This window comes from Staurois parvus, unplaced genomic scaffold (genome assembly GCF_062004578.1).
Source record: "Staurois parvus isolate SC_StPar_1 unplaced genomic scaffold, SC_StPar_1.0 ptg000155l, whole genome shotgun sequence".
Classification (NCBI taxonomy): domain Eukaryota; kingdom Metazoa; phylum Chordata; class Amphibia; order Anura; family Ranidae; genus Staurois; species Staurois parvus.
In genome coordinates, this window is record NW_028317951.1 from 24,369,115 (window position 1) to 24,390,055 (window position 20,941).

General features: G+C 42.7%; 1 protein-coding gene across 1 annotated transcript in view; it reads left to right on the plus strand.

Moving 5' to 3' along the window:
* The first annotated feature begins 4,370 nt into the window (after window positions 1-4,370).
* Window positions 4,371-20,941, plus strand: part of USP13 (ubiquitin specific peptidase 13) — a 121,414-nt gene continuing 104,843 nt past the window's right edge. The window contains exon 1 of the mRNA XM_089675553.1: window positions 4,371-4,565. Within this exon, the coding sequence (XP_089531679.1) occupies window positions 4,455-4,565 (111 nt within the window). The 5' untranslated portion in view covers window positions 4,371-4,454. The remainder of the gene's footprint in view (window positions 4,566-20,941) is intronic.

Below are 20,941 nucleotides of genomic sequence, written 5' to 3' on the forward strand. Positions count from 1 at the left end.
TGGTGTATTTATATTTTTTTTGTTTGTTCACAGTTTGGAAAATGCAGCTGGCTGTAGTTTGTTCACTGCACTGCACTCTAATGGCGTGAGCTTTGTCCATAGAATAACCTGGATTTTAGACTGTCTATGCAGTGGGCATGCAGTCAAGAATGCATCCAACTGCATCTGGTGTGAATGGGCCCATAGCAGCAATAAAACACTGACAGAGGTCTTAATCCATCTCCACTCCTTCCAAAATGAAATGTTTGGGCTAGATCTTTTTATGGCATGTATACCCCCCCCCCCCCCAAGATACACAACTGGTGCTTGTCTAGCTCTCCTATGTTTTCTGCTGCTGTATGGAGATGTAATTTGGGTGTATTACCTTTATAATATAGGGGCTATAGTTAATTGGGGGTGTGCTTTTACATATCCATATTTATACTGCACATATATAAACCAAATATACAGTGTTGTGTATATAGTGTAGTGCTACTTAACCACTTCAGTTTAGGAAGATTTTACCCCCTTCCTGACCAGGGCATTTTATGCTATTCGGCATTGCGCTACTTTAAATGGCAATTGTGCAGTCATGCAACACTGTACCCAAATAAATTTATAGCATTTTGTTCACACAAATAGAGCTTTCCTTTGGTGGTATTTGATCACCACTGGGTTTTTATTTTTGAATTTTTACTTTCTGCTATAAAACATATCCAATAAAAAAAAAACTTTAAAAAATCAAATTTCACCATAAATTTAGGCCAAATGTAGTCTTTGGTAAAAAAAACAAAAATCCCAATAAGCGTATATTAATTGGTTTGCGTGAAAGATATAGTGTCTGAAATTGATGGTACATACACTTGATATTTTATTTATTTATTTAGCGGCGATCAGTGACTTATAATGGGACTGTTACTGTGGCTGGCAATCTGACACTAATGCTGGATGAGAACTGACTAATAATATACACTGTCACTGTACTAATGACACTGGCGGGGAAGGGGTTAACATCTAGGTGCAATCAAAAAGTTAACTGTGTGCCTAACAATGTTTATTGTGTGTAGTAGGTGCTGCTTTTACTGAGCAATGTGCCAGTTTTTGCTCCCATCTTTGCAAGGAGAAAAGAAAAAACTGACACATTGCTGCTGTCTGTGGAGAGGCCTGTGTTGTTTAAAAACACAGGACTCTCTTCTGTCATTCGCTCAGGTGATCAGTGGGTCCTGGCCATAAATCATTGACCAAGACCCGCTGACTGGCTTGTGCTGTGGCGAATGACAGCACAGCTGGGGCAGCAGGTGCCCTCTATCCAGAAATGCTGGATCACGTATATATACATGATCCAGTGCAGTGGGGCCACACTCTAGCGGGAAAGCTACAGTGCGTGGACCACAAGCGTTTAAAGTGTACCTATAGGGTTCACACAAACAGCCACAGATGGCTGCACAACACACAAAGTAGTGTCATTTCTGTGCTCAGAGTTGCTTGGACCTTGAAGAAGGTACTAAGGGGCTACACCCTGAAGTTTGGCCTTGAAAATCTGGATGTTAGTGCAAATAAAAAAGTATCATGGACAGTACTGAACTGTTTTCTTTGCAAGTGCACTAATACGGCTGCAATTACCTCAAGCAGGATAGAATGGGTAAAGATTAGAACCTCTGCCAGATTTTACTGCTATCCTAGGTTTTGTTTGGGCTTGTTTACACAAACTTTGACCTCTGAAGATCAATTTGTGACAGACCGCTTTTCAGAGGGTGTTTGACAGGTGGTGAGGAGGTGTTATGTCACCTACCCTGAAAACCTATACCATGATGTAAAGCATTGTAGCTGTGGCATGTGTACACCCTGCCCACTGCCTCTGCAGCTTAAATTGGAGTTCCAGTCGCACTGTGAAAAAATAAAAGTCAGCAGCTACAAAAAGTGTAGCTGCTGACTTTTAAAAAACAGCCACTCACATGTCCCTCAATTGTGCGGAGTCCTCCCTGCAGCCCGTTTCACCGGCTGTCCGGGGTTCCCAGTGCCAGAATCTTCAGTGTGGGCCAGGAGCGGACTGACCATTTGGAAACTTGGCACTGCCTGAGGGCCTGGGGTCAGTAGGGGGCCCCATGAGATGCCCCTGTTACCTTTTTCATAGGCTTTTTTGAGTTTGGGCAAGGACACAGGGGCCCCATAATCCTCTATTGCCCGGGGGCCCCATGAGTTGTCAGTCCGCCCCTGGTTTGGGCACCCGGCTGTGATAGCTTGCGGCTTCACAGCTGGGTGCCCACTGCGCATGCGCGAGTAGCTCTGCACTTTGTGAATGGTCCTGTAGTCTTCTGCGACCTGTCACGTGTCCCAGAAGAGTATGGGAAGGTCAACTTCCCCTTCTGATCACCTAGGTGATTGCAGTGGAAGTGGGAGCTGGTACCTGTCAATTTCAGGTATCCACCCCCCAAAGGTGCAGTCTTTAACGGCCTTAATTTGCCACTCACAAAATTAAAATAGAAAAGGCATGCACTCAACAATCCCAGGATGGACCCTCTCTGTGTTCACATTTGTAGTCCTGGATAGCAGTGCTGTCATAGGAATTGCTGCAGCTGGAGGACAGACCAGAACTCTACACAGGCACAGTGTGCTGCAGGGGAGCTCCTGGATGATGGATCTGTCACCGGCCGTGTACCTCAGACAAGGCCGATGACAGATCTGAGTACCGGCCCCCGTTGGCCAATCACAGCAGGTCACATGACAGTTGTATACAATGGATGGCTTCATTCATGCCATCCATTGTATACTAGTGTCTAGCTGTGATTGGTCACAGCGATCACATGCACATGTCCTGTGATTAGCTGTGGCCAAATCACAGCAAAAAAAAAAAAAAACCCTGAATGAATCAGTCATTCACGTAAATGCTTGCTTATAGCAAAGTAATTCTGTGCTATAAGCAATTAGTGTAAAAAAAAAGAAAATACTGATCACTTCCCCAAAGTAGTACAATGTTACTATGGTAACATTGTACTACTTTGTTCATAGTGAAATATGAAAAAAAAAAAAAACTTAAAAAAGAGAAAGAAAAGTGATAAACAATTAAAACAAAAAAAATTTAAAATAATTATATATTTTTTTTTGTACTGTCACCAGTCAGTATCCCTGATCACCACCATGCCAGTTATATGATGACACTGTACTGCACTGGTGACAGTATGTAAAAAAAAAAAAAAAAATTGTGAAAATAATTTTTTTAATTTTCCGAAAAATGACAAAAAAAATAACAAAATCAAAAAACTCGCCATGCCTCTTATGAAATACATTGGACTGTCTACTTTGCAAAAAGGGGTCATTTGGGGATATCTGTACTGTTCTGACATTCTTGGACCTCAAGAAATTAGATTGGCTGTCAGTACTTCAGGATTGATCAATTTTCAGATCTATCCCATAGTTTGTGAACTCTATAACTTTCCTACTACAGACTAAATAATACATCCTAATTTGGGTTATTTTCACCAAAGACATGTAGCAGAATACATCTCGGCCTAAATTTATGAAGAACAATTATTTATTTGCAAACTTTTATAACAGAAACAAAGAAAAATGTGTTTTTTTTTCAAAATTTTCAGTCTTTTTTTGGTAATTTAGGAAAAAATAAAAACCCCAGTGGTGATTAAATACCACCAAAAGAAAGCTCTAGTTGTGTGAAGAAAATGATAAAATTGTTGTTTGGGTACAATGTTGTACAACCGCGCAATTGTCATTCAAAGTGTGAGAGCGCTGAAACCTGAAAAATGGCCTGGGCAGGAAGGGAGTAAAAGTGCCCGGTATGGAAGTGGTTAATAGCAAAAAGTCAAAAATATAGTTTTTTTCTCAGAATTGTAACTTTTTTTTATAGCGAAAAAATAAAAAACACACAGGTGATCAAATACCGCTGAAAGAAAGCTCTATTCGTGGGGAAAAAAGGATGGGAACTTCATTTTGGTGCAGCGTTGCACGACTGCGCAATTGTCAGTTAAAGTAACGCAGTGTGTAAAAAAAAAAAATGTCCTGATCAGGGGGAATCCTCTGGAGGGCAAGTGGTTAGTGTTGCTGGTGGAGAGCTCCTGTGTGTGACTTCCTGTTCAGAGGACAAACTTTTCCCCAGACAGGAAGTGAGGGAATCTCTCCCCTGCCAGGGGCTCTAGTCCTTCCTATACTAAAAAGTAAACTTTGAGGCAGAGCTACACTTTAATGTGTGTCAGCTAATGCTTTGCAGGCTGGTGCCAGATGGGCAGAGAGGCATTTCTGCCAGGCAGGCCTATGAAGTAAAGAAAAGTTAGCCCTATCTATAAATAGGCATTCCTGGCAGCAGCTAGCCCCCTCCAGTCCCCCTCCCTCCGGCTTTCAGGACCCAGAGCTGGTGTGATCTGCTATTGGATTAAAATAGCATCATCTGTCCTGCCCTCCCATGCCTGGGCCGCAGGGTGTACAGTCACACAGCATTGTTTGGGAGCAGCAGGAATGTGAAGATGGCTACAGACCTGGGAGAGCTGCTTGTCCCTTACATGCCCACCATCAGAGTGCCCAAGTCAGGGGACCGAGTCTACAAGACGGAGTGCGCCTTCTCCTACGAATCCCCAGTGAGTGTGTCCTCCACCCTCCGGCCGGACCATTGCATGCCTTGTGCTCCCATCATCATCATCTACTACACGTGAGGGGGCATGGCAGCTGTCAGGATCTCTTCGGGCTCCGCGCACACCTACACATGGGGGACAGATAGGGAGGCAGATCTCTATGTCCGCCGACACTGAACTGATACATAGCGATCGCTGAGTGGGACAGGTAAACAGGGCCCGCGGACATACCTGTTGTCAGTGGTAGAAGGGGTCCTGCCGCGTGTTGTATGGGTCCTATACCGTGTCCTATAATGTGTCCTGGATAGATCGTATATGATGTCCTGTATAGGTCCTATACCATATCCTGCATGAGTCCTATAATGTGTCCTGGATGGGTCCTATACCATGTCCTGCATGAGTCCTATACCGTGTCCTATAATGTGTCCTGGATGGATCCTATAATGTGTCCTGCATGAGTCCTATAATGTGTCCTGGGTGGGTCCTATACCGTGTCCTACATGAGTCCTATAATGTGTCCTGGATGGGTCCTATACCATGTCCTATAATGTGTCCTGGATAGATCGTATATGATGTCCTGTATAGGTCCTATACCATATCCTGCATGAGTCCTATAATGTGTCCTGGATAGGTCCTATACCTTGTCCTATAATGCGTCTATACTGTATATCATATCCTTTATGTGTCCTATACTGTATATCATATCCTGTATAGGTCCTATACTGTGTCCTGTATGGGTCATATACTGTATATCATATCCTGTATGGGTCCTATACTGTGTCCTGTATGGGTCATATACTGTATATCATATCCTGTATGGGTCCTATACTGTGTTCTGTATGGGTCATATAGTGTATATCATATCCTGTATGGGTCCTATACTGTGTCCTGTATGGGTCATATAGTGTATATCATATCCTGTATGGGTCCTATACTGTGTCCTGTATGGGTCATATAGTGTATATCATATCCTGTATGGGTCCTATACTGTGTCCTGTATGGGTCATATATATCATATCCTGTATGGGTCCTATACTGTGTCCTGTATGGGTCATATATATCATATCCTGTATGGGTCCTATACTGTGTCCTGTATGGGTCATATATATTATATCCTGTATGGGTCCTATACTGTGTCCTGTATGGGTCATATATATCATATCCTGTATGGGTCCTATACTGTGTCCTGTATGGGTCATATATATTATATCCTGTATGGGTCCTATACTGTGTCCTGTATGGGTCATAATTATCATATCCTGTATGGGTCATATATATCATATCCTGTATGGGTCCTATACTGTGTCCTGTATGGGTCATATATATCATATCCTGTGTGGGTCCTATACTGTGTCCTGTATGGGTCATATATATCATATCCTGTATGGGTCCTATACTGTGTCCTGTATGGGTCATATATATCATATCCTGTATGGGTCCTATACTGTGTCCTGTATGGGTCATATATATCATATCCTGTATGGGTCCTATACTGTGTCCTGTATGTGTCATATACTGTATATCATATCCTGTATGGGTCCTATACTGTGTCCTGTATGGGTCATATATATCATATCCTGTATGGGTCCTATACTGTGTCCTGTATGGGTCATATATATAATATCCTGTATGGGTCCTATACTGTGTTCTGTATGGGTCATATACTGTATATCATATCCTGTATGGATCCTATACTGTGTTCTGTATAGGTGATATGTATTTCATATCCTGTATAGGTATTATACTGTGTCCTGTATGGGTCATATACTGTATATAATATCCTGCATGGGTCCTATACTGTGTCCTGTATGGATCATATGTATTCAATATCCTGTATAGGTCCTATACTGTGTCCTGTATGGGTCATATACTGTATATCATATCCTGTATGGGTCCTATACTGTGTCCTGTATGGGTCATATACTGTATATCATATCCTGTATAGGTCCTATACTGTGTCCTGTATGGGTCATATACTGTATATCATATCCTGTATAGGTCCTATACTGTGTCCTGTATGGGTCATATGTATATCATATCCTGTATAGGTCCTATACTGTGTCCTGTATGGGTCATATTCTGTATATCATATCCTGTATAGGTCCTATACTGTGTCCTATATGGGTCGTATATATCATATCCTGTATAGGTCCTATACTGTGTCCTGTATGGGTCATGTATATCATATCCTGTAGAGGTCCTATACTGTGTCCTGTATGGGTCATGTATATCATATCCTGTAGAGGTCCTATACTGTGTCCTGTATGGGTTGTGTATATGTCATATCCTGTATGGGTCCTATACTGTGTCCTGTATGGGTCATATGTATGTCATATCCTGTATGGGTCCTATACTGTGTCCTGTATGGGTCATATGTATATCATATCCTGTATAGGTCCTATACTGTGTCCTGTATGGGTCATAGGTATGTCATATCCTTTATAGGTCCTATACTGTGTCCTGTATGGGTCATATGTATATCATATCCTGTGTGGGTCCTATACTGTGTTCTGTATGGGTGATATGTATTTTAAATCCTGTATAGGTCCTATACTGTGTCCTGTATGGGTCATATACTGTATATCATATCCTGTATAGGTCCTATACTGTGTCCTGTATGGGTCATATACTGTATATCATACCCTGTATAGGTCCTATATGGTGTCCTGTATGGGTCATATATATCATATCCTGTATGGGTCCTATACTGTGTCCTGTATGGGTCATATACTGTATATCATATCCTGTATAGGTCCTATATGGTGTCCTGTATGGGTCATATATATCATATCCTGTATGGGTCCTATACTGTGTCCTGTATGGGTCATATACTGTATATCATATCCTGTATGGGTCCTATACTGTGTACTGTATGGGTCCTATACTGTATATCATATCCTGTATGGATCCTATACTGTGTTCTGTATGGGTGATATGTATTTCATATCCTGTATAGGTCCTATACTGTGTCCTGTATGAGTCATATACTGTATATCATATCCTGTATAGGTCCTATACTGTGTCCTGTATGGGTCATATACTGTATATCATATCCTGTATAGGTCCTATACTGTGTCCTGTATGGGTCATATATTGTATATCATATCCTGTATAGGTCCTATACTGTGTCCTGTATGGGTCATATACTGTATATCATATCCTGTATAGGTCCTATACTGTGTACTGTATGGGTCATATACTGTATATCATATCCTGTATGGGTCCTATACTGTGTCCTGTATGGGTCATACAGTTGTGACCAAAATTATTCAACCCCCAATGCTGTAAAGGGGTTTAGGGACTATAGTGTACATTTGGAATTGTATTCAGAATCAAATCCTACAAGGACGTTGTAACTACCCAAATGCAACTAAAATGACATCAATTGTTTATGTAATACAGTAGTAAATGGTTCTTATGTGGTTTCTTCATTGCCACAATTATTCAACCCCTTAAAGACTACCACTCTGAAGAACAGAGGTTCATACAGGTGCTTTCCATCAGGTATTGAAAACACCTGTGGATGTCACCGAGCAGCAATCAAGCATAATAAGCACCAATTAGGCAGCTTTAAAATGACTGTGATACTCAGCTCCTTCTAGACATTTACTGGTGTGGTTACAAACATGGTGAAGGCAAGAGAATGGTCCAGGAAGACAAGAGAAGAGGTGATTTCTCTTCACAGGAAGGGCAATGGCTATAAGAAGATTGCAAAGATGTTAAACATACCAAGAGACACCTTAGGAAGCATCATTCGCAAATTCAAGGCAAAGGGCACTGTTGAAACGCTACCTGGTCGTGGCAGAAAGAAGATGCTGACTTCGACTGCTGTGCGCTACCTGAAGCGTAGAGTGGAGAGAAGTCCCCGTGTGACTGCTGAGGAACTGAGAAAAGATTTGTCAGATGTGGGTACAGAAGTTTCAGCCCAGACAATAAGACGCACACTGCGTAATGAAGGCCTCCGTGCCAGAACTCCCAGGCGTACCCCCTTGCTGTCTCCAAAGAATAAGAAGAGTCGACTGCAGTATGCCAAAAGCCATGTGGACAAACCACAAAAGTTGTGGGATAGTGTTCTGTGGACTGATGAAACAAAATTAGAACTGTTTGGGCCCATGGATCAACGCTATGTTTGGAGGAGGAAGAACAAGGCCTATGATGAAAAGAACACCTTGCCTACTGTGAAGCATGGTGGAGGGTCAATCATGCTTTGGGGCTGTTTTGCTTCTGCAGGTACAGGGAAGCTTCAGCGTGTGCAAGGTACCATGAATTCTCTTCAGTACCAGGAGATATTGGATGGAAACGTGATGCAGTCCGTCACACACCTGAGGCTTGGGAGACGTTGGACCTTTCAACAGGACAATGATCCCAAGCATACCTCCAAGTCCACTAGAGCATGGTTGCAGAGGAAAGGCTGGAACATTTTGGAGTGGCCATCGCAGTCACCAGACTTAAATCCGATTGAGAACCTCTGGTGGGACTTAAAGAAAGCAGTTGCAGTGCGCAAGCCTAAGAATGTGACTGAACTGGAGGCCTTTGCCCATGAAGAATGGGCGAAGATACCCGTAGATCGCTGCAAGACACTTGTGTCAAGCTATGCTTCACGTTTAAAAGCTGTTATAACTGTAAAAGGATGCTGTACTAAGTACTAAGATTGAATGTCACTTGGGGGTTGAATAAAACTGATAATGCTGTGAGCACAGAAAAGACATTTGTGGTTATTTCATTATAACTGTTATGTTATATTTGTCTGACCTACAAGTGCCTCTTTAATGTAAATGTAAGCAAGATGACTGAATGATCAAAAGCAATGTCAAACTGGCCAAAACACTCAATTTCAGTGGGGGTTGAATAATTTTGGTCACAACTGTATGTATTGCATATCCTTTATAGGTCCTATACTGTGTCCTGTATGGGTCATATGTATGTCATATCCTTTATAGGTCCTATACTGTGTCCTGTATGGGTCATATGTATATCATATCCTGTATGGGTCCTATACTGAGTTCTGTATGGGTGATATGTATTTCATATCCTGTATAGGTCCTATACTGTGTCCTGTATGGGTCATATACTGTATATCATATCCTGTATAGGTCCTATACTGTGTCCTGTATGGGTCATATACTGTATATCATATCCTGTGTAGGTCCTATATGGTGTCCTGTATGGGTCATATATATCATATCCTGTATGGGTCCTATACTGTATATCATATCCTGTATGGATCCTATACTGTGTTCTGTATGGGTGATATGTATTTCATATCCTGTATAGGTCCTATACTGTGTCCTGTATGGGTCATATACTGTATATCATATCCTGTATAGGTCCTATACGGTGTCCTGTATGGGTCATATACTGTATATCATATCCTGTATAGGTCCTATACTGTGTCCTGTATGGGTCATATATTGTATATCATATCCTGTATAGGTCCTATACTGTGTCCTGTATGGGTCATATACTGTATATCAGATCCTGTATGGGTCCTATACTGTGTACTGTATGGGTCATATACTGTATATCATATCCTGTATGGGTCCTATACTGTGTCCTGTATGGGTCATATGTATGTCATATCCTTTATAGGTCCTATACTGTGTCCTGTATGGGTCATATGTATGTCATATCCTTTATAGGTCCTATACTGTGTCCTGTATGGGTCATATGTATATCATATCCTGTATGGGTCCTATACTGAGTTCTGTATGGGTGATATGTATTTCATATCCTGTATAGGTCCTATACTGTGTCCTGTATGGGTCATATACTGTATATCATATCCTGTATAGGTCCTATATGGTGTCCTGTATGGGTCATATATATCATATCCTGTATGGGTCATATACTGTATATCATATCCTGTATGGGTCCTATACTGTGTACTGTATTATTATTATTATACAGGATTTATATAGTAATAATAATAATACAGTACACAGTATAGGACCCATACAGGATATGATATACAGTATATGACCCATACAGGACACAGTATAGGACCCATACAGGATATGATATATATGACCCATACAGGACACAGTATAGGACCTATACAGGATATGATATACAGTATATGACCCATACAGAACACAGTATAGGACCCATACAGGATATGATATACATATGACCCATACAAGACACAGTATAGGACCTATAAAGGATATGACATACATATGACCCATACAGGACACAGTATAGGACCTATAAAGGATATGACATACATATGACCCATACAGGACACAGTATAGGACCCATACAGGATATGATATACAGTATATGACCCATACAGTACACAGTATAGGACCTATACAGGATATGATATACAGTATAGGACCCATACATGGATCCTATACTGTGTTCTGTATGGGTGATATGTATTTCATATCCTGTATATGTCCTATACTGTGTCCTGTATGGGTCATATACTGTATATCATATCCTGTATGGGTCCTATACTGTGTTCTGTATGGGTCATATGTATATCATATCCTGTATGGGTCCTATACTGTGTCCTGTATGAGTGATATCTGTATATCATATCCTGTATAGGTCCTATACTGTGTCCTGTATGGGTCATATACTGTATATCATATCCTGTATGGGTCCTATACTGTGTCCTGTATGGGTCATATACTGTATATTGATTTAGTCAAGGACTGAATCGTCCAGTGCTTATCTGTTCCTGTCCTAATTTATGACGCTAGCTTTGGAATGTGCGCACACTGGAAGAGACTCACGCTGACACACAAGTTCAGTCTATGAATACTTCTAGTTTATTATAATGAGAAAGTGAGCTTATATATGCAAAATGATGCAAGAGTCATGTGAGAACAGCATAAGCATTATATTAGTCTTTGATTGGTCATTTCCACACGAAAACAATCTCCGTCATGGTATAGGTGTGATCTTCTTCCAGGCCTTATCTTATAGGAAAACAACATTCCTTTGTTTCAAGTTGACACGGTGGGAGGGGGGCAGTGTGTGTGAGCAGACATTTCTTAAGCAAAGATTTCTTATAGTACCACAAAGCCCAGCAGGCAGAAAATATTCACACAACATATGTATTAAAGTATAAAAGTAAATATTTATAAAACTTATAGAAATAGCGTATATATATATATATATATATATATATATATATATATATATATATTTAATAGGAAACGAAATAGGCATTTTACCAAATCCATCACAATATCATATCCTGCATGGATCCTATACTGAGTTCTGTATGGGTGATATGTATTTCATATCCTGTATAGGTCCTATACTGTGTCCTGTATGGGTCATATACTGTATATCATATCCTGTATAGGTCCTATACTGAGTTCTGTATGGGTGATATGTATTTCATATCCTGTATAGGTTCTATACTGTGTCCTGTATGGGTCATATACTGTATATCATATCCTGTATAGGTCCTATACTGTGTCTTGTATGGGTCGCATATATCATATCCTGTATGTGTCCTATACTGTGTCCTGTATGTGTCATATACTGTATATAATATACTTTATGGGTCCTATACTGTGTCCTGTATGGGTCATATACTGTATATCATATCCTGTATGGGCCCTATACTGTGTCCTGTATGGGACATATGTATTTCATATCCTGTATAGGTCCCTCTACTGTGTCCTGTATGGGTCATACACTGTATATCATATCCTGTATAGGCCCTATACTTTGTTTATCTATCTATCTATCTATCTATCTATCTATCTATCTATCTATCTATCTATCTATCTATCTATCATCCTGTATAGGTCCTATACGGTGTCCTGTATGAGTCATATATCGTGTCCTGTATGGGATATATACATACATACACACACACACATATATTTATATATATATTATAATATACACACACACACTGTATCCTGTACAGATCTTATATCATGTCCTGTATATGTCCTATATCGAGTCCTGTATAGATCATATATGATGTCCTATATGAGTTATATATACACACACACTCCGTGTCCTGTATGGATCTGATATAGTGTCCTATATTGTGTCCTGTATGAATCCTATACAATGTTTTTTATGGATCTGATATAGTGTCCTATATGGATCCTATACCTTGTTCTGTATGTATCTGATATAGTGTCCTATATTGTGTCCTGTATGGGTCCTATACTGTAATCTATATGGATCTGATAGTGTCCTATATTGTGTTCTGTATGGATCCTATACCTTGTTCTGTATGTATCTGATATAGTGTCCTATATTGTGTCCTTTATGGGTCCTATACTGTAATCTATATGGATCTAATAGTGTGCTATATTGTTTCCTGTATGGATCCTATAGTGGGTCCTGTATGGTATATTCTGATGGATAGATGATGAATCCTATACCAGGTCCTGTATGAATCCTATAACGTGGCCTATATTGTGTCCCTGCATGGATCCTATACTGGGCCCTCTATAGTTCCTATACCATGTCCTGTATGGGTGTTATGCAGGCCCTGTATGGATCCTGTGTCCTGTCCTGTATAGGTTCAGCACAGTGTTCTGTTTGGGTTTTATAAAGTGTTCCGTATGGGTTGATATAGTGTCATATATGGGTTCCCTGCCTTTATGGATGGTATGCCATGTCCTCTATGAATCCTCTACAGTGCCGTGTATGAATCTTATACCATATCTTGTTGTTGTCTCCTGTATGGATCCTTTACCATGGATTGTCAGGATTCTATACAGTGTTCTGTGTGGATACCATACCAAGTCTTATATGGAGCCTATGCTGTTTTCTGTGTGTCTCCTATGCAATGTCCTCTATGGATCCTATACCGTGTTCTGTATTGATCCTATACCATGTCCTGTATAGAACCTTTACAGTCTCCTTTATGGATCCTTTATCATGCATTGTCAGGATCCTATGCTATGTCATGTCCTGTACGGATCCTATGCAGTTGCCTATATGGATCCGATGTGGTGTCCCATACAGATTCTGTGTTGTGTCCTGTATAGATGCTGTGCCATGTCCAGCACAGCTCCTATACTATGTCCTATATGGGATCCACCCCCTTATTCTGTACAGATCCTATACCATGTGTCATATGTATCCAGTGCCATATCCTGTTTGGATCCTATACCGTTTGTTGTATGCCAGTGCTGGTCTTCCACTTCTACTTGGGGTCCTAGAGTTACATAGACTTCACACATTACGAGGGCCATCATTTAAACGACTCACTATCAGCTGCCTTAGACTACTTAGCACCCCTAACCACCCGTAGCATTAGACCCCGACCGCTTCAACCCTGGCAGAATGACCACACTAAAAATCTTAAACGACGCAGTCGCACGCTGTAACGATTATGCCGCAAAACCAGATCCCCTCGAGCGTTCTCCCTCTACAAATCCGCCTTCCTCATCTACACCTCCTCCCTCCACGCCGCCAAACAAGCCTACTTCGTAACCCTCAACACCCTCTCCATTTGTCCTCGCCGGCTCTTCTACACTTTTAACTCCCTACTCTCTCCCCCCCACCCCCACCCAGTACCTCACTCACCGTCCACGAGATTGCCAATCACTTCCAAAATAAGATCGACGCAATCCGTAAGAACATCGCCAATGCTCAACCTACCTCCCCACCTAGCCTCCCTCCCACTATAACCCCATCAACTCTCCCCTCCTTTGACCTCGCAACCGCCCTACCCCCCACCACACCTAACATCCCGCACACTATAACCTCCCCAACACTCCGCTCCTTCAGCCTTGCTGCCACTGAGGAGGTCACTAAGGTCTTCTCAGAATCCCGACTTGCCACCTTGACCCTGTCCCCACACAACTCCGGTCACCCTCCTCCTCCATCCTACGCTCCCTCACCCACATCTTCAATCTCTCCCTCTCTACTGGCGCATTCCCCTCCCCCCTAAAGCACGCGCACATCACCTCCATACTTAAAAAACCTTCCCTGGACCCCACCGACCTGAACAACCTTAGACCCATCTCCCTGCTGCCATTTACTTTCAAGCTCCTTGAGCGCTTAGTCTACAACCGCCTAAGCGCCCACCTCACTGACAACAACATCCTCGATCCACTACAGTCTGGCTTCCATCCCCTACACTCCACTGAAACCGCCCTACTCAAAATCACTAATGACCTGCTAACCGCCAAAGCTAATGGCCACTACTCAGTCCTCTTATTCCTCGACCTTTCCGCGGCCTTCGACACAGTTGACCACCCCCTTCTCCTTAATAAACTACACTCCCTCGGCATCAGAGACTCTGCTCTCTCCTGGCTCTCCTCCTATCTATCCCAACGCTGCTTCAGCGTTACCTATAACGCTACCACCTCCCCCCCTCTCCCCTTCTCTGTTGGGGTCCCCCAAGGCTCGGTCCTCGGGCCCCTTCTCTTCTCCATCTACACCTCCTCCCTCGGCAAACTGATACACTCCCACGGCTTCAACTATCACCTCTACGCCGATGACATGCAAATTTACCTCTCCATGCCTCGCCTCACCCCTTCAGTGTCCGCTCGTATCACCCACCTACTGAACGACATATCAGACTGGATGTCACTCCATTTCCTCAAACTTAACCTTTCTAAAACCGTGCTCCTAATTTCCCCTCCAGCCCGCACCCCCCCCACCATCTCCATCACGACCAACAACGCCACCATCAGTCCCACCCTGCAAGCCAAAGTCCTAGGTGTCACTCTAGACTCAAACCTGTCCTTCCAACCCCATGTACAATCGTTAGCAAACTCATGCAGGCTCCACCTCCGCAACATCTCCAAAATACGTACGTTCCTAACCCCAGGCACTACTAAACAACTCTTTCACTCCCTTATTATCTCACGTCTGGACTACTGCAACTCCCTTCTCACCGGTCTACCTCATCACAGACTATCCCCGCTTCAGCCTATCCTGAACTCAGCGGCCAGATTCATCCACCTTACCAACCGCTCTGCTTCTGCCACCCCCCTCTGTCATTCCCTTCACTGGCTCCCGATTGCCCAACGCATTAAATTCAAACTACTAAGACTGACATACAAAGCCATTCATAACACTGCCCCAAACTACCTCACTGACCTGATACCCAAATACCACCCTACCCGTAAACTTCGCTCCTCACAAGACCACCTACTTTCTAGCTTCCTGGTCTCCACCTCCCACCCCCGACTGCAGGACTTCTCCAGGACTTCCCCCATCCTCTGGAACTCACTACCCCAATCCATCAGACTGTCACCTACCCTCCTCACCTTTAGGCGCACCCTGAAAACCCATCTCTTCGGGGAAGCCTACCCCAACCTCACCTAACAGCTGATCTCCTCCACTCCTCCTACCACTCCATCCCCCACAGCCACTTTCTCCTGTACCACTATCCCCTCCCTCCTAGAATGTAAGATCGAAAGAGCAGGGCCCTCGAACCCCTCGTGTATAATTTTGTTACTGTCTTGTCTCATGTACTGTCCCCCACTATAATGTACAGCGCTGAGCAAACATTTTAGCGCTATATAAATACTGTATAATAATAATAATTTAAAGCTCATGCATACAGCCATATTAAAGATACTTGTATTTAAGCAGGATATTGCTGCCAGAACACATGTAATGGTGATTAAAGTACTCGCATTTATGCACGTAAATGTGCTTACAACATTTAGGCCTCAAACACACCTAGGATTAGGGCCCCCAATAGCTTCTTGAGTCTGGAATTACAGATGGTCACAAGTATCTGTGGCTGGGAAGCCTGTACAAAGCAATGACAGGCTAATTGGAGCTGTGGCTGTCCACGTTTGTCTGCGCATTTTGCGGCTAGGGATGGATGAAAGGTCCTGGACGCAGACAAGCTTCCTGGGAACAGCTGTTTACAAGCACCTGTGATTCCAGTCGCAGGAATTCGCTGAGGGCCTGAACCACAAATATGAATGAGGCCTTAGAATGTAAGAATTCCTTTTTTTAACAACTAGAATAGATGTATGTGTGTATGCATGTATATGAGTCTATACATGTTTACATGCAAATACAAGTATATTACACAAAAGTACTCCTCTAGAAGGCAGCATTTTATGTCACTAACTGCCACTCTATGCTGCAGAGATAAATGCTTCTATGTGCACAGGCACATTGGCTATAAGCCCTGGTTCACATATATGCGGCCGTGCGGGCTGCGTTTTGCGCGGACACGAGAACCCATTCATTTGAATGGACTCCCGTGTCCTGTGACACGCAGAGAAGAAGTCCCTGCACGTCTGAAAACGCAGCCCACACGGGAACCTCAGTTCCCAGTACAGTTGCGTTTTCCAGTGCGGGCGGCGTGCAATTAGAACTAATGGCACCCACCCACAGGTCAGCATTCCTCTGTGCGGGTGGAGCGGATGCACATATATTCACATTTGGGCGGCATTGCTCTCAGGTGTGAACGAGGCCTAATAGATCTGCAAAAAAAGAAAACCTGTTATAAGCAGTGGTTTGTTTTTTTTTTTCTTTGACGGTATATGTAATGTCATAAAATGCATCAGGATGTGATACCTGTTTTCTATCATATATGTATTTGTTCACTGCACACTTAAAATGGTAGCAAAGTTAACGAGAGAGAAAAAAAAAGGATCCCCCTGCAGGTTTAAGCCATAATGCGCTAGTATGTGCTGCATACTATCACATTATGTCAGACTTCCCTTTAGAAGAGGTCGCTCCAGCGGTGCCCTGTCACCTCTGACAGGGATTCCATGTTCACCCGGTCTTCCTCCAGGTTCGCTGTCTCAGGCTGTTTGATTGGCTGAGCCACGATGATGTCACTCCTGCGCACAACACAGAGCTCTGAAGGAACAGCACGGGTATGCCTTTCCTTCAGAACGCATGTGCTGGTGATGTCACTGCCTGCTGCTAGCTGGAAAATCTCCTAAATGGTCCACGTTTGGGAGATATTCATTTTACCTACAGGTAAGCTTTATTCTAAAAATTAATTTATTATCTAAACTAATGGTGGCCATACACTAGACAAAACATCCTTTGAAAATCTGTCATTTGGACAGTTTGTTCTTTTTCATCCAGTAAATGTGCACAAATTGAAAATCTGTAGTGATGTTTTTGAGCCAAAAAAAATTGAAGGAAAGGTTTGGAAAACTTCTGCTGAATGGACAAGAAATTGAAAGGTTATGATGTTTCTCATCCTGTTAAAAATCAAACTCTTGGTACTGTGTGTATGTGACTCAGAAACAAAACCTATTCAAATGATTTTTCGACTAGTGTATGGCTAGCATTAGCCCAAACATCTTCTTTTCTAATTTTGGATAACGTAAGGAAGACTTAGAACCACTGTCAAGTTTTTTCGCCCTTTGGATCTTGTTAGGGATGTTTTCCTTCACTTGTCACATAAACTCCACATAAGGTGAGAGAGATGGTCATGTTATGTGGGAGACTGTCCTGCTATGAGGGAGAGTGTCCTGATATCCCTGTTATGAAAGAGATGGTCATGCTATGAGGGAGACTGTTCTGATATCCCTGTTATGTGGGAGACTGTCCTGATATCCCCGTTATAAGAGAGATGGTCATGTTAGGTGGGAGACTGTCCTGATATCCCCGTTATGAGAGAGATGGTCATGCTATGTGGGAGACTGTCTTGATATCCCCGCTATGAGAGAGATGGTCATGTTAGGTGGGAGACTGTCCTGATATCCCCGTTATGAGAGAGATGGTCATGTTATGTGGGAGACTGTCCTGATATCCCCGTTATGAGAGAAATGGTCATGTTAGGTGGGAGACTGTCCTGATATCCCCGTTATGAGAGAAATGGTCATGTTAGGTGGGAGACTGTCCTGATATCCCTGTTATGAGAGAGATGGTCATGCTATGTGGGAGACTGTCTTGATATCCCCGCTATGAGAGAGATGGTCATGTTAGGTGGGAGACTGTCCTGATATCCCCGTTATGAGAGAGATGGTCATGTTATGTGGGAGACTGTCCTGATATCCCCGTTATGAGAGAAATGGTCATGTTATGTGGGAGACTGTCCTGATATCCCCGTTATGAGAGAAATGGTCATGTTAGGTGGGAGACTGTCCTGATATCCCTGTTATGAGAGAGATGGTCATGCTATGTGGGAGACTGTCCTGATATCCTTGCTATGAGAGAGATGGTCATGTTATGTGGGAGACTGTCCAGATATCTCCGTTATGAGAGAGATGGTCATGTTAGGTGGGAGACTGTCCTGTTATGAGGAAGACTGTCCTGATATCCCTGTTATGAGAGAGATGGTCATGTTATGTGGGACACTGTCCTGATATCCCTGTTATGAGAGAGATGGTCATGTTAGGTGGGAGACTGTCCTCTTTGAGGAAGACTGTCCTGATATCCCTGTTATGAGAGAGATGGCCATGTTAATTGGGAGACTGCTGTGTTATGAGGGGGACTGTCCTGTTTTCAATTATTGGCTGCCCCCCCTCTATTACAATAAATGTGATGATTTGTTCCCATGAATCCTTTTTGGTGTTGTGATCTGCGACGCCCATTACTAATGGATAAATGAGAACAATTTCCTACATTCCGTGTGCTCTGAGGCAATCTTTCCTTGTAACACCAACAGAGGGACAAAATACACAACATGAAAACTCTTTCGGTGGTCCTCCACTGGAGTTGCAACCCAGGATTCGGAAGCTTTGGGTTATGTAAAGAATTAAAATATAACTAACTAAAGGCAAAACTACAGTTAGGGAGGTTCACCCTCTCTATTTGTCCTGTTTACTGTTGTAATTGAGAATGAAAGTAAAATCAAACCCCAAACTTTGGGTTATCCCCAAAAAAATTATAGAGGGGAAAACTTCCAATGGGGACACTAGTTCTGGTGACCTGGGGATCCCAAGGTATTCCCTTAATTTGCAGGGATTTCCTCCCGCTTCCTGTTTTAGCTATGGAACAGGAAGTTAAGGTAAATCTCCCCAACGGAACACAGATGTCAACAAATCTGACAGGGGTTATAACCCTCCCTTACTCCAGAGTTCAAAAAGAAAAAAAAAGTTTTGCCTATAGTTCTACTTTAGAACTTTATGTGTAGTTGAACTTGCTAGTGGAACATTTCTCTGCACTTAAAATAGTCATTGTGAAGTGTCTAGAAGAATGCAGTCTTTCACTGGCTATTGGATAGGAAGTAAATTCGAGGTTGTGATTGGTAAATAACATGTGGATGTCCTCTGAACTCGTATCTCCAACTTGGACAACTTGAGGAAAACAGTTCTCATTGTAGTCCTGAGTTGTGGACCTAGTATTTACCATCTATCTGATAGCACATTAGTATGGGCCTGTTGTAGTCTTTTGTTGTATGGGCACAACAAATAGATAATTTTTTAATGATTTTTTTATTTAAGTCTGTTAACTGCATATCAGGTTTTATTGTTAAGGCCTCAGCTGTTACTGTATTGTCAAAAAGCTTATGGTTGGGCTCAAGGGCTGCACTTCAGATTGTATATGGGACAGACGAAGAGTGTGTATGATGATTTTACTTTGGCCGTGATTCTGTTAGAGTTTCCAGCACCCCAGTTTAATATTTGAAAAAAATATCACCCACCCCAGCAGGTTATATTTGCCCCCCACAAGGTGAAGCCTCAAACCTTGTTTGGGAAAGTGCCATTTATCCATGGAGTGGGAACACCTCCAGATAGTCGTACAATGAGCAAATTGTTGAGTACACTTGCCATGAGTATAGTCCTCTCTTATTGAGGCAATGGACAAAGATTGTAGTGTTGGTAAAGTAGGATACCAACCTCACCCTATATATGGCTTGAATTATAGAGGCACACAAATCTGGGGTTTATTTTTCAGAGATTGTGCAGCAGCCCCCCCCCCCCAACACTTACCTGAGCCTCATTGCGATCCAGCGATGTCCACGAGAGCTTGGGTTCTCCAAGGACTCTCACTCCTGATTGGCTCCCCTGAAGCCATTGGCTCCCCCTGCTGTCAGTCACAGCCAGTGAGCCAATCAGGAGAGGGAGGTGCAGGGCCGAGCTGTGGCTGTGTTGGTGAATGGACATGCAGAGCCGCGGATTGGGAGCGCATCTGCTCGGGTGCCCCAATAGCGACCTGCTTGCTGTGGGAGCACCCGACAGGAGGGAGGGACTGGGAGTGCCGGTGTGAGACCCAAGAAGAGGAAGATCTGGGCTACTCTATACAAAACCACTGCACAGGTTAGTATGACATTTGTTTATTTTTTTTTCAAACACAAGACTTTAATATCACTTTAATTCATTTTTAATATTCAAAGCCAACTCAACCATCCATCCGTGTCTCCATGCTTTATTTTGCTGAGAAATAACTTTGAAAACCACCCCCTCTAGCATTTCTGTCCATGGCCATCTAGAGTAAGGGCAGATGATCCATGTAGCATTGACTACCATCAGCCCTTAGTTCAGGCTTACGTGCAAGAGGGTGTGCTTAGC